The 15730-nt window shown below is 41.2% G+C and overlaps 1 protein-coding gene across 2 annotated transcripts in view; it reads right to left on the bottom strand.

The window, feature by feature from the left end:
* Window positions 1-763: 763 nt before the first annotated feature.
* The window catches only part of LOC128622059 (gamma-aminobutyric acid receptor subunit alpha-3-like), a 92545-nt gene continuing 77578 nt past the window's right edge, over window positions 764-15730 (bottom strand). For both annotated transcript variants that reach the window (XM_053648256.1, XM_053648258.1), the window contains 2 exons: window positions 10086-10288; window positions 764-1217 (listed from right to left, as the gene is read on the bottom strand). In XM_053648256.1, coding sequence (XP_053504231.1) covers window positions 867-1217; window positions 10086-10288 — 554 coding nt within the window. In that variant the 3' untranslated portion in view covers window positions 764-866. The remainder of the gene's footprint in view (window positions 1218-10085; window positions 10289-15730) is intronic.

Here is a 15730-nt window from a genome sequence, read left to right as displayed (position 1 = left end):
CAGATGAACACGGCGACTAAATGAATGAATGAATAAATAAATAAATAAATATCACACGTGCACATTAACGCAATAAAATGTCAGATGCTCTCAGTGGACTCCTGCAGAGTAAGACGACTCTACGGGACTTCGTTCAAATTTGTTTGTACGAGTAAAAGTCTAAGCTCGAGACGACGACCGCGAGTGATGAAGGATTCATCTCAACAGGAAAGGGATTGAGAAAAGGCACACAGTTTCTTTACCTTTGAGCCTGCACAGGCTGTTAAAGCAATACAAAACAAAGAAATGAGCCGACCCACGGGGATGATGAGAAAGCAATTCTACATGATATTGGTCTAAATTGGCGGGGACTCCAAGAGCAAACATCGATCGTTATGAACGACACACAGACATACGGACATCGCTGCTGGCTGCTGAAGGCTACAGGCAATCGCAAGGTCGAGTGACTACCGACGATGGCTTGGAGTTTTCTATCTAACTGATATACGGCGTGCGCTGAGCGTGCGGCCTTGTAGATCGTCCTGAACGAATGGCGTCAAACGGGCTGTTCGTATTTTGCCATCGAAACGTACTACAAGGCTTACTCAGACCTTTCCACACAAGTCATAAAGCCTTAAACAACGGTATAAAGATTATAATCATGTACACATTATCTAAAAACACTTCGTACCGATCGAACGATGGCGTGTAAACCTGGCGTGGAACCGATGCGATGCAAACCTACAAATCAAAACAAATTATTTTTAAGAATTGTTTGCGGATGTGGTGGTAGCATCATATGGCTACTCCAGACTTGATTGGGAGTTTTTTTTTGTTTGTTTGTTTTTTTTCCCCCCTAAATTGTTGTTTATAGATATACTTCAGGTTCAGTTATGGGGGTTGGACCTCCTAATGGTTGGCTTCCTGTTGACATAAGTGGCCCAGTAGGCCAGGTTGAAGATAAAGAAGAGCACAGGAAAGATGATGCGTGAGATCTTGTCCACTTTGCTGACTCGGTTGTAGGACTTCTTGACGCCTTCGCAGATGTACTCGCCGTCCATCCTGGACAGCCGCACCTCTCGGACCGGCTGGGGCTGGGCCGGGGCTGAGGCCGTGCTGGAAGCGCTCTTAGCAATGGTGGTCAGTCCGGGTTCTTTTCCCACGCTCATCGGATAAGTAGTGCCCACGATGTTAAAGGTGTTGTTGGTCTTTTTGGAGAGTGACGCGGACTCACGTCTCTGTGGGAGAAGAAATGAGCAGAAAGAGACGGTTATGAGTGAAGAGAAGTGGTTTTAAGTGCTCAACAGTTTACAGATGAAGTACAGATGATATTTCTTTAAGCTGGATGAGTGAGTCACAATTCATCTCACTAATAGCACATTCCATATGCCGCGCTTTTTAACTCGTTGATTATATAACGTGCTAGGAATAAGAATAATACGGCTCATCTGCAAAGTGTGCCTGTGGTAACACCTGGTTATCTCCTTGTGAGTGTGTGCTGCATACTGAGATATTTCGACATGGTCATGGAGGAAACCGACTCCAGCGCTGGTATTTACAGGGGCTAGCTAGGAACTGTGCCTGGACTATGCTATAGCCACAGGCCTGCTAGTAGGAAGGCTGAGGCCATTTGGAAAAACGCAGTCTTGGTGGAATTAGGACTTAACAGCAAACAGTACAACTGATCGACTGTGTTAGTTCGGCTTAGCCACAGGCTGAACAAAACGAACAGATGGCAATACGATGGCTATATGACAGCGGTATTTATTATCGTCATGCGCCGGTATCCACGTGGTTCTCGTTTCCCCTGGTGGTCAGGAGGGATGAAATAGAACAAATTGATTACTTTGTCAAATTTTACTATATTTAATATCAACATGAAATTCAAAATGAGCTTCAGGACATACAGAGGGTATGCACTGACGTCACTTTCCCGCCGGAACACACCTTTATATATATATATTTATCTATCTGTGAAGGTAAAACACAGTCGGAGAATGAATGAGCCACCGTTATTCATCAGTGGAAATAGGCAGCGTTTAAAAGGAAATATGGAGCAAATTATTCATCGTTGTACAACATGAACACCACAGGCCAGAAGATCTTACACGTACGCCGCTCCACGTGACTGAATGGTATTCTGGCACTGTGTAAAAAAGATGCGTTTTTTTTTCTGTTTCCATGAGATTCACGTAGTACACTAATGCTGCCGCTCAGTCTTTTTGCCACTCGGTGGGCGTGACCGCGGCGAGTTCCGGCTGCCGTGACGTCACGTGCGTAGCCTCTATTCTCAATACCTCAGAAGACATTCTCAGCTACTGTACCAGTCAGTATACATGAATGACGAGTCTTCTCTTTACAGTGGAGAACCATTTCTCCATTAATTGTTAGGTCAAGTGTCAATTCCCTATTTTTAATTAGTGTACCTATATCTTTCACCTTTTATATAATTCCTTCTATCTTATTTATTATTATTCTTTTGCGTAAAGCGCTTTGACTTTGACTCAGAATGAAAATGGCTATATAAATAAAGATTATTATTGTCATTGCTGAACCGTCGGACTACGTTTCCCCACTCAACTGACGTACTCCAAATACACGATCTCACGATCTGCCCATACACGTTCGCGGTCTGATTACTCGCACATCATCATCATCATCATCATCATCATCAAGAACTCTGCTACATAAAGCAAACTGTTCACACAGCATTTGCTTTATTGCTCTATCGGCTTCTCAGCCATGAGTCACTCTGCACTGCTCTGTTACCTCGCTTATAGTACCTTTAGATTTGTGCGAGTGTAGTCTGGCTTGCACATCACCTGGCCCTCTGACTACTCTCAGATTTTTCATATCTGCCCTGCCAGTTTGTTTTAATGAACTCCTGCGTTTGCATCCATCTCCCGTCCAATTTCATGACACCCCGTCACTGCCGACATTTTGCTTAAGTGCATTTATTGTGCATTCCTGCTGTTGTATTTAACACTGATAAGCCTCTTAGGCACTCCGGTCTGGCAAATACTTCAGGTATGGTCATGACTGTGGGCTGATAACAGGGCATTTTACAGTATGCATCCTCTGATAAAGCGTTCTGACTCAATGGCCAAAGCTGTACTGAGAAATATCTTCTTGCTGAGATGAAAAAAATAAACTACAGCCTGTAGCATCAGCTAGTAAGATTGTTGCCTGGTTTCAACGTACGTTGTGAATGGCCGTTACGTTGGTGTTTACGAACTACTGAAAAATGAACGCTTGCACCAAGTGACAAAGTAATGTAGCTCTAAGTTATAATTTATAACTTACACAGACTAGCTAGTGGAACAGGCCAGCTCTGCTTATAACAAAACATCCATGTGTTAAAAAACCCAAAAGAGTTCCTAAGAGCACGAAAGAGACTAATTACACGTGAGTGGTTTAAAAGGTTACCCGTGTTCAGCGAGTGTTAATAACCACAACGCTCGTTATTGGTGAATGCTACGGTATGATAGATCTGCTTCATTTATTCATCATTTTATTGGATAAGAGTCCAATTCCCTCAAACCAGGGAATTAGGATACACTCGAAATAAATAAATAAATAGGTATTGGTCTGAGCAGTTTCTGGCCTTGAGTCTCTGAGTGAAAAGGATTTTACCTGCCAAGCAAACCTACCCCCTGGCCACGAAAACATTTGGCCGGTGATGTCAAGCTGGCGTCAAAACCGAAAAGAACCGCCTGTCTGGATGACAAGGCATGCAGCAGAATACTGGACTAAATAGGCAGAGCCTCTGTACCACGGGCCGACCGGGAATAAATACGTACGGGTAGGAGAGGATGCCTTGACAGCACAATCCCTGACAACACTGCGAGGAAGCTGCAGAGGTAAAGAAAACCTCAGTCGAAAAGTTTTTTAAGGTGAACTAACGGTCACAACGGATATATACTGTAAATATCTAATAGCATTAGCTGTGACTTATTATGCAGCGGCGCTCTAGCAGCAATAATTTATTATGGCAAAACAGGGTATTAAATCCAGGTGCGCGTTAATTTATATGTATAGCGGCGAGTTTATGTATAGCAGCGCTCCAGAATTCGTTCATAAAACTGCATCTAATGTTTCCACAACAGGACCTGGAAAGAAGTATAAAGCTGAGATGTTTTGGGGCGAAGCCAGGATGCAGATGGTGGAGAAGAGGAATGGAAAGCTAGCCGTGTCATTGTTACCTGTAAAGGCCGGGCGAGATGAATAAAAAATATCAAATCATGATACTGTATGTGAAGACAGGAAATGTATCATGATACACAGTATATAGGGCTGCTAAAGAAAAACAGTGTTGCATAAAATATATATATATATATATATATAAAAAACTTTCTTATTTAATGTCTACTGAAATGGAGACATTGGAAATCGGCTGCATCCGATCAGAGCTTGTGTTTGTTAATAATAATAATAAAAAAAAGTTAGAAAAAAGCGTATAATGATGTATCGTGATATATAGGTTTATACGAGAATAAATTTTTTATATTCAAATATATCTTAAGTGTGTAAATTTTTTACAATTTTAAAGATTAAGTATAAAACTTTCACATGAAATCAACCTTGTCTTATATTTTGTAATTATTAAGAATGGAAAACATTATATATATAAAAAATAAAACGATCTGCGAAAAGTTTACCGTGTACTGCGAAGCGTTATTACATTACACACTGCAGTAAATATTATATCATCATATCACCCAACCCTATGGAGTACATAATGGCGTACGTCTTCATTAAGGAAGGTCCAGTAATAAAACGTCCCACATGTTCTGACCAGTTCGGACTCAGACTCGGCGTCGGGAACTTCCCAAACAGAGCAGCCCGTGAGAGGAGAGGGTTTAGCTTCCAGGTCTCTCTGATGTGCTACATGAAAATCCCGCTTTACTGACACAATGCTTAAAAATGCAGAGCGAAAACATTTCCCCATGGGACGGAGCTCATAATAAGCTGCTTATCAAAGCAACGACGGCGTTATTAGTTTTTATTAGTTTCGGTGTCTCTCTCTACGTCGGCTGATAAATCACTAACCCTGACGTATACACTGTAAACAAATTTGTTTAGAACACTACTGCACCAGATGAATCAGGTCTGATGGGTTGGAAGAATAACTGTATAGGTAAAATATATATTCTAGTTCTTGTCTGAACACATCGTCAGAGGATATAATGTTCTCGACAGTGCAGAAAAGAAGTCATGACATGATTTAATTAAGAAAGTTCATGATGAATAAGAACTCTGACCCAATGTCAGAAAAATAAATAAACCCCACACAGAACCCAGTCTTAGTTAGAACAGTTATTTAACGAGGTTCATTAATGGCCTAATCACATTAGTGAGGAGACAATTAGCCGCTAGTAATTTAAAATAAATTCGTGTTGTGAACTGTTCGCTGCTCAGACACCGCATATTTGCTGAGAGGTTACGTTTCCTGTTCAAGCTTTTCCATGAGAATGAAAATGATTTGGGGAAAAAAGGTTCAGTCAGTGAATCAGCACTAAAAGTTCAATCCTCACAAAGCTTTCCGCTTTAAAACTCCCAACAGACCCCGTCTAGACACGTGACTCCGGTGTCAGCCGCGCCTGCTCGTTTTCTAAAACGCCGTGCTGCTGTGCGTGAGAATCGGAAAAGTTTTCATAAACGCATGCTATGGAATGAATCGGACACCTTTCCGAAGAACTCAGATTTGAACAGGCTTAGCTTTAGCTAGTTAGCTAACGTTCCTAATTTATATCGCTTTAACAAATCTACGCCTAAAATCTCCATCGAGAAACTAGCTAGCTAACTTTGCTCAGATAACTCGAGTTTATACGGCGTCTGTTTGGGCAGCACCTCGGCTTTCCTCGCCACGGCGTCCTCAGAGCTGTACATGCGAAACCTTACATCTTAAACGTTCCCACAAACAACAAAGCTGTAAGCATCAAGAGACTTTTATGCCGTCGGCTTCTCTTGATAAACGCTTGGACATATATGCTAGACGACCACTTAGCATCGTTTAGCCGCTGCCAGGACGCCGGGCTGTAAGGACGCCGGGCTGTAAGGACGCCGGGCTGTAAGGACGCCGGGCTGTAAGGACGCCGGGCTGTAAGGACGTGTTTCACCGTTTGAAAGTGTCTTTTAGAGCTAATCCACAGTAATAAGTGGAGAACATTTTATATAACGTCAATCCGATTCCTAAATAAAATTCTTGGTAGGTTTTTCAATCAGGTTATAACCAAGAGGCATCGGGGTTCTAGGCTACATTTCGCAACCATCTCTCTTTTATTTACAAACATGAAAGGGATTTATATTCACAGGCGAGTCCAGACATTCCTCACTCTGAATAATTCATAGTATTTCAAAATAATCTGCTTTAGGATGAGCAACTGAATCGCAATCTGCAACTTTAAGAGGTTAGAATAGAATAAAATCAAGTGTTATACAGACGCATGAACTTTTTTTAAACCCGGCGTGAGTGTGTGCTACTCTACAGGGCTCAGAGGCTAGCGAGGCTGTGTAACGCCAATGGATCGCACTCATTATGGACTACTGTGTAATAAGCAGGCTGTCAAGCTGCATGAATTAAACATGCTCCAAATCCCAAATGAAGGTAAATGCCTCCTATCCCTAGTGCTAATTCTGCACTGATCCTCACTTTGTCTCCACACGCAGACCAATTAACACATACACGTACACACGGTGAGAATATGCTGTAGGTGCAACACTTACGTAATCCCACGTTGCTCAAGCCTTCTTCAATATTTACATAGCAAAATAGCTTCTTCCTTTTTTTTTTGGTGTGGATTTTATTTAATTAAGGTTCTGATACACCAGAAAGTTTCTTTTTAAGATGATCTCCTGGAACAAACGTCAGATAGGCACCGGATCTAGATTCACCGGGAGAGAAGATTTAACCGGTGGATAGCTGACTAAACACGCTACGTTATTTATAAAACATTATAGCATTTTACGCAGCAAGCTTTACCATTATAACCTTGTTGTTATCTCGCTAAGCTAGGCGGTAGCTAAGCTAAGCTACAGTAAGCTAATAATGTCATAGATGTAAAGAGTATGTAATGGTATAGCTAGATAACTAAAAAAAAAAAAAAAAAAAAAAAAAGGTTTGCTTTTATGCATTGCACAAGATGAAATCTCAGCAAATTAAAAGATGCTTAAATATTTCCTATTACGAGATGATTATAAATCAAATATAAGATTATTCAGCGGCTTTTCATTTCAAGCTTTGGAGTTTCGTACTCTACGTGTTGATAATTTCGCTTACAATTAGAAAAATGATCTGATTAGGTCAAGCTTGAGACTGGTATAAAATTTAATGATCTTATACTTGGTTTATTGTAATCTTATATTAACAAGCACGTACACAGACTCGACTTATATTCAAGATATTTTTACTTGTCACGACGTCATCTACAATACCCGAAAGATCTGAAATGGAAGTCATAGTGCGAACACGTTCTCTCTTCTTTCCCCACTTCATGTGCTTTATCTTCTGCTATCTCCACTCTTTACTCATATCCATAGCAAATCGGTTTTAACAGCTTTTTTTCTTTTTGTTAATTTGTGATTCAGCTTTCCAACGTCATCTAGATGTTTTTGACTTTCTATGTGCCCCTATAAATATATTATACGGCCAAAAGTACGTGGACCCATGTCCATCACACCCATACGTGATTCTTCTCCAAACTGCTGGAAGCACACAGTTGTACAGAACGTCTCTGTACATCTCAAGCACTGTTCCAGCACGACGATGCTCCTGTGCACAAGGAGTGCGAGCTCCATGAAGACACGGTGTGTGAAGGTTGGAAGAAGGTAGAAGAACTCGAGTGTCCTGCACAGAGTCCTGACCTCAACCCCACTGACTCATCACCTTTGGGATGAACTGGAACTGGAGTCTCCTTACATCAACATCAACATCAGCGCCTGACCTCGACCTCACTAACGCTCCTGTAGCTGAATGAACACGAATCCCCACGGCCACGCCCCAAAATCTAGTGCAAAGCCTTCACAGAAGAGTGGAGGTTAGTCAAATTGCATCAAATCTTTTTGTAGTGTAGCCTCTCTCACTATCTATCTATCTATCTGTATAACTATCATGACCTTTAGTAATGAAACATCACAGCTCAAAAGGTTTCAAACATATAAGTGTTCTGTGTCTGTGTTAATGTGATGTGTTTTGGATGAATACGGTAATATAAGAGCTAACTGAAGAGCACAGTACTGCTAAAAAAACAAAAAGTTCAAAACTTCATCAAAAAAAGCTCAAACTTTTCCAAAAGCAGAGCTCAGCATCAGGAGCTGTTCAAATACTCACCTTTCATTCACAAACTCGTATAAGATCATCCCTTATACATCTACCAGCCACAATTATTTCCCTCTATTTGTGCTGTATAGGTCCCCCCCCCCGTTTCCAGCATGTTTCTCCTGAGGCTCCAGTGTTCTGTTCCGTCTAATGAACAGTCTCTGAAATAACGAACAGCTAATGAATAAATGACGTACTTCTTAACAGATTGCACCAGGTTGAGTACAGGAGAACGAAATGGGAATTTATATCAGCAATAACCCCTCATCGTGAAAACAATCTGGCTTCCTCGCTAAGCTTTCTTTAGAGTGTTTCCCAGCCATTAGCTGAGAGTGCTCCATATTTCAGTGGTTATCAGGACTGGGACAGAAAGACGTGATATCACTCACTCCGGAGCAGAAAAAAAGGCATTTGGGAAGGAATGAAGTGGGGACTGGATTTCTGAGATGGAGCAATCTCTCTGAAAAATTACAATCCTGACAAGTTTTTCTTTTCTTTTTTTCCCCAAGGACCAGAGATTTGTATTGTGCGTACAACTCTTGATCTTTATCTGTATATTTGTGAACGGGAACTCGTTAATGACATTTAATTCAGTTGCTGAACTGGAAATATTGTCCATATATATATATATATATATATATATATATATATATATATATATATATATATAAAAACATCCAGCGTGTCCTTACCTTACCTTTCTTTAAACGGACCTTTTGACAGATTCCTGCCAGGTTTCCGACCCCACCTCTGTACCGAGACTATCTGGGACAGAATCTGATCTGAAATCGTTCTAACAGATTCAGATCTCACCTTCACTAGCTATATCACAAAATCAGGCTTCTATCGTTTTAACAACATCGTCAAAATATTTAGGATCCCAGCAAGTTGTAGAGAAACTACGACACCCAAGCGTTTAACTCCAGCGGAGTAGACTTGTGTAACTCCGCCCCCAAAAAACAGCTAAAATTAATTCGCAATGCTAATGTAAGTAGAGTTTTAACCAGGACAACGAGAGCAGAGCAGCGCATCGCTTCAGAGCTAAAATCTTTCCTCCTGGCGAGCGGTTAGTTACAGAGTAGATTTTAAAGTGCTTCTCTCTGTTCAGTCAATAAATGGATAAATAGATTACATCTAGAATACGTTTCTGAAATGCTTAAAGAATAAAAACCTAGCAGGTCTCTTAGATCCACGGGTACGGGCCAGCTCGTAGAATCAAAAACAACTTACAACTTTTTTTTATCCGTAGAAACAAAAAAAAATTTTATGCTACAAACAACTTCAACCGACCCATCCACTTAAACATGCCCCAAATACAGCCATTTATAAATCCACCTTACAAACATTCCTATTTATTTGTAATCTCTAAGGCTTGCACTTCATTTTTCAGCAATTGCTTTTTTTTTAATAAGTCTTTTAATCTCAACTGAGTTCGTTTTATTATTCAGTGCTACTCTCGTTTTTTTAAAAAAAAGTAATTTTATAATCTTTCCTCCCATGTAAAGCACTTTAAATAAGTGCTTTATAAATAATTTTGCCACGCCTTATATTACCAGTATTTGTATCTTTAACACAGAAAATAACTGTAAATGTAATTGGTCTAAAATATACTGAGTTATAATTCACATCCTGTGGAGCATAATTCTATAACTAAAGGCTCCCTGAGAGCTCGAACAATCACACGGTAATGAGCCAGTGTGGAGTAAAACCTGGATGATCTGCAGGCATTTTCCCGGCTGTATGACGCACTACTGTTTAGGAAGTTGGGAGGGATAACACTCCTGCTTACCTTCTCCTGGTTCTCCTTCTGACCGTCCCAGGCCCAGCTGCGCTTGGTAAAATAGTTGACGGTGGCAAACTCGATGAGGGCGGAGAAGACGAAGGCGTAACACACGGCCATGAACCAGTCCATAGCTGTAGCGTAGGCCACTTTGGGTAGAGAGTTTCTAGCGCTGATGCTTAGCGTGGTCATGGTCAGAACAGTGGTGACTCCTGAGAGGAGAAAAATAATAATAATAATAATAATAATAATAATAATAATAACAACATAATAATAATAATAAGTGTACCAGCATTAACATTATTTATAAAGTGTTCAGTCTGACACTTTGTCGTAGGCATGTTTAATCTCAGCTCATCTGATGAGTATTTTTGAGTAATAACGTAGCGTACTAGTGTATGCTGGTGTTAAATTGCGATGTAGAATAGGCAAAAGGTTGGCAGATCTGGTAAAATAATAATAATAATAATAATAATAATAATAATAATAATAATAATAGGAGTAAACGTCACTGGATATCGTGGATTGTTTTCGTATAACACGCCAAATATTTTAACGATTATAGTTAGATTTAATGTTCTTGAACTTCCATGAGCCTGACACTGGAGACTACTTCCATAAATGTTAAATAAATGTCTCCTAAGAACAAACAAACAAACAAACAAACAAACAAAAAAAGATACTTTTTTCTTTGCTAAACAATACATTTTAAATACATACACAAATAAAAAAATTAAAAAAATTTTTTTAAAAAAAATAAATAAATAAAAGAAAGCCGTTAATTATCGGCCTTAGATTATGTGGAGCGTCCGCCGTATAAATCAAGGTGAATGAACCGTTGCTATAGAAACAATAACATATTAGAACGTGCGTGTAAATATATAAACCGATAGTCTACGGTACAGTTAAACGACAATAATGCGCACCTTCTAACCAATCAGAATCGAGAATTCAGCCACATTGTGTAAACCGTTGTATCATACAAGCCTGCTTAGCAGTGTCTGACTTATTTCAGATGATAAATGATGGACTTGTCGTGGCAGTACATCACCACAGAAGCCTCCACCATCATGAAGATATTTGCTGTTTGAATAGACCACCGGAGCGAAATAATCTGAGTATTGACAAAATGGCAGTGCTTCCATGGAGTCCACAAGTCTCTCGCCATCTGTCTGGACACCTGTGACGCCAGTCTAAACGCTGGAGGAACTGGGAAGAGCATCATTCCTAAGCAGATGTATTAGAGTAGCACTCTATAGTTTTGAAGGGCACGGAGAAAAGTAAAAAAAAAAAAGTTATGAATTCAGGTGGCGTCCGTTCTGTTCAGTGCAGCTGTAGATAAGAGCTAGGATGCGTCTCGACGTACTGTAGATGAACTCGAAGGGCAAAAACATACGTCCTCGTTAGTGGCTGGGAAATTTTCAAATGAAGAAAAAGTGAACGCTCCTTTGGAAGACCTCGATCCCCTGAGGCCATGAAGAGCTTTTTAAGACAGTGAACCCTTCCGTATATATTTTGCCCGAGTCGAGATCCACGCTGAAAAACGTTGTCTTTGGTGGATGGAAATAGCAACAAACTGTTGAAGCTTGGAATGAAATCTATTACGTACTATGAGTTCTTTGAACGTATAAATTGAGAGCCTTGGCTTTACTCTCAACTATACGGCTTCTTTATGGGGCTGTGGAGACTGTGTGTATCTGAGTTACAATAAAAGCAGGGGTAGAAAATAAATCAATCACACTGGGAAATCAGAAATTTTTCATAGGTCATTGTGCGGTGACCCAGAGCGTTCTGCTCCGGGAATGGAATATCAGGAGCGAAATGAAGGAACGGTCCGGGATCGGTGCCCATTAAAGCAGATATAAGAAATCATTCCACTCGGTCTGCTACCTCCTGCATCAATGGCAGAAGACTAAAATGCAGACATTGTGTTGCCTTTCAGGGAACTGACGTTACCCGTCCTCGATCACAAAGCGCAGACGCTTTCATAAAACGTGCAATTCTTTGTCTGTAATTTTTTAAAAAGCAAGCCGACGATTAAATTGACATCGGGGCTTATCTCCATCGAGCACTGTAGGAGAAAAACATGCGGACATCAGTGAGGAGTGTCACTGGAAATGCCGTTGTGTCAGCCAGGACACTGGACGATTGTCTGAATGGGGCTCCGAAACCATGAATCACACATTACACACACTCTGCCGTGAATATACTAAACCTGGATTATCCGCATGAAATACAGACTCAGGCCCATCGCAGGGGGATTCGAGAAGCTGGCAGATTTCCAGGGCATGAACGATTAATTAAATTTCAACCTCCGTGTGGGGTTTTTAGAGAGGCAGCGAGGGACGGAAAATGTGAACGTGATGCTTGCCTTTGATTTTACGGTAGTACGGTAAATGAGTAGTTTGAACAAAAAGATACAAACTTTTTTTTTTTTTTTAAACGGTTTAATCGCTTTCTTACAAACATAGTCATTAATATTAACGATATACTCATCTAATGTTAGCAATGTAAAAAGAATATACCGATATAACTCAGAACATTCTCCATTTACTGCCAGTCCAGTGGAAAGCATGTGAGGTGAAAGGAAGGGGGCGGGGCTTCCAGGTGGTGCCAGGACTGTTGCGTTTTTACTAGGGAGAAATTATACTGCCGTATTTCTGAGCGATAATTCGTACCGGCGTACTCTGATTATAATATACCCTAGCAATAGAGACGATTAAATCGTTAAATCGCACAGACGTACTGTAGAAGCGAGAATGCTGAGCGTCAGTACTGGGGGATGGGATGTACATGACCTCCAGGCAGAGCCTTTTCCCAGCCCGAAGAGGACAGACACGCTGCTTCATCACGTCCGCAGACGCCGGTACTGCGATTCCTGCAGAATACTAATAAGTTTGTTCTCTGCACCTCATTAGGATGTCCAGACTGGAGGAGAGCAGATCATCTATACTGGCTGTCAGCTCACTAGGGTATAGCTGAAGATCTGGGAGTACGTGATGATGGACATCGTCGGCTCACGTGACAATTAATATTTTAACAGTAAGTATCGGGCTGGGGAACGTGATGTCATGACGGGCGCGGTGTCTTACGAGTGATTCATCATTTTGACAGGTTTAGTCGGGTATGCAGTCAGACAGACAGCTGAGCTTGTCGACAAGTTTTCATACCAAAAGTGTGTGTTTGATTCGTAGTGCGAAACTTTCTTTTCTTTTTTAAAAAAAAAAAAATATATATATATGTATATAAACTGTCACAGCAGCACCGATGACAGCTGTAAAAAAATCTACTCAAAAAGAGAGAAAAAAGATGATCAGAGGTATCGTTAGAGATTATTTCATCGTTTAAGTGGACGCTGGGGCCGATTCACCGTGACTGCGCCCTTGAATTAAGTCAAGACATTCCGGATGACATAACGGCGCTTCGTCCGTGTTGCCTCTTTGTATCGTCTGGCAATCCTCTTAATATGTTTTGATCTGCTAAGATTAAAAATAAATGCTTTAGGAACTCCAGATGGGGCAAACTGAAGCCTAAAATAGCTCATCTTAAGTATGGGGTGTCTGGACTGGTGACAAGGTCAGCTTTTGCAGCGTGAGAGGTCGCAGGAAGTCTGTAGGGAAAGGAAGTCGTGACTTTAGAAAACAGAAATAAAAACACAACTGCTCTCACTGCACAAACGAGCTGACTGCGTAGTTCGATGCGACGTCGCCGTATGACCACGCCGCCGTATTTATGTTTAAAGGATCGTGGAATAACTGACTGGGATCCATACTGCCTTCGACCTGTGGTGCTGTGATAAGAGTCGTTGAAGAAGTAAAGATATGTGTTTTGGGATTTGACTCCTGAAGAAGATGGTTAGCAGCAAGGAAGTGAAAAAACTGGATAATAAACACTTTACCTACACTATATGGGTAAAAGTATGTGCACCCCTGACCATGACGCCCATAAGCGGTTCTTCTCTAAACTGTTGGAAGCACACGGTTGTATAGAACGTCTCTGTACGCTGTAGCGTTACAATTTCCATAAGAACTAAGAATCCCAAACACTGTTCCAGCACGACGATGCTCCTGTGCACAAAGAGTGCGAGCTCCATGAAGACACGGTGTGTGAAGGTTGGAAGAAGGTAGAAGAACTCGAGTGTCCTGCACAGAGTCCTGACCTCAACCCCACTGACTCATCACCTTTGGGATGAACTGGAACTGGAGTCTCCTCACATCAACATCAACATCAGCTCCTGACCTCAACCTCACTAGAGTTCTTGTAGCTGAACGAACACGAATCCCCACAGCCACGCCCCAAAATCTAGTGCAAAGCCTTCACAGAAATGGTAAATGTTGCACTTATATAGCGCTTTTATCCAAAGCGCTTTACACTGTGTCTCATTCACACATTCACACACACACTCACACACCAGTGGTAGCAGCGCTGCCATGCAAGGCACTAACTTGCCATCAGGAACAACGTGGGGTTCAGTGTCTTGCCCAAGGACACTTCAGCATGTGGAGTCATGTGGACCGGGAATCAAACCGCCAACCCTACGATTAGTGGACAACCCGCTCTACCACCTGAGCCACAGCCGCCCAGAAGAGTGGAGCGCATAAATATGGAATGGGATGATCAACAAGAACATATGGGTGTTTATGGATAGGTGTCCACAAACTTTTGAACATATAGTGTAAATTGTGATCAACGGACTGCTGTTTATTTACCTGCCCAGAAGTATTTTTTCTGTCTCTTAAGTTCTGTTACGCTTCTGTACTCCTGGGACTTGGTAACCACTGATGAACCTTTTCTTCTCTCCACTATTGCTATAAATAGAGTTTCTACGAGAAAAAGATCATGTGACTGAAATGGAGCAATACTGGCAGAATGACCTTCCGTTTACATCCTGCCTCCGGGCTTAAAAAACAACAACAACAACAACAACAAAAAACATCAACAATAGCAGCCCAAAGTTGACTCAAGCTCAATAATAATAATTCTTTAACTCCAGCTGGGTGAAACCTCCTGCCAGTCTCAGCCAATATCCTGCTTCTTGTGGGTTTATCTCCTGTACTCCATATTTCCCCTGAGGAAGAGCATCGGCCTCGCTTTTTTCTTTAACATCACCTCACGCCAAGTTTGGGCCCAGCTAATCTGTAATTAATTAGGTGCCTCTGTGGCGGTTGCAGTAATTATAGGTCAGTGCACTGGTCTCTGCAAACTTTCACAGATGAATCCATCACTGTCCAGACCAATGTGCTGTCCAGTCAGCGGTTTGAGCTAACTTTCTTTCACTCCAAGCAGAACTTTTTAATACTCTCCCTGGTGCGCTCGTTTGTCAAAGGCATCTTGTCACGGATTGAGGGGGAGTAGAACAGAAAAAAAAATAAAATATATATAAAACCCCCCCTGAAGAGTCCTCTCAAAAGTGCAGAGCATGGCTTAGATGGAGATCTTCTGTAGATCAGCTCTCAGCAAAAGCTGCTCTTTCTTTTCCAATAAGTGATACCGACTAGAAATAGCTTTAATAATCGTATATTTGCTCCATCTCGTTATGTATTTCCCTTGCTAAGATAGTATTTATTTGCGGTGTGTGGAGAATAAGCGCCAGAATAAGCAACACCAAAATAATCACTGCGATTTAAAAAAAAAAAAAAATTTAAGTACTGTAT

The sequence above is a fragment of the Ictalurus furcatus genome, chromosome 18 (genome assembly GCF_023375685.1).
Source record: "Ictalurus furcatus strain D&B chromosome 18, Billie_1.0, whole genome shotgun sequence".
NCBI lineage: Eukaryota > Metazoa > Chordata > Actinopteri > Siluriformes > Ictaluridae > Ictalurus > Ictalurus furcatus.
Note: the sequence above shows the minus strand (reverse complement) of the source record. Positions and strands in the feature narration are given on the sequence as shown.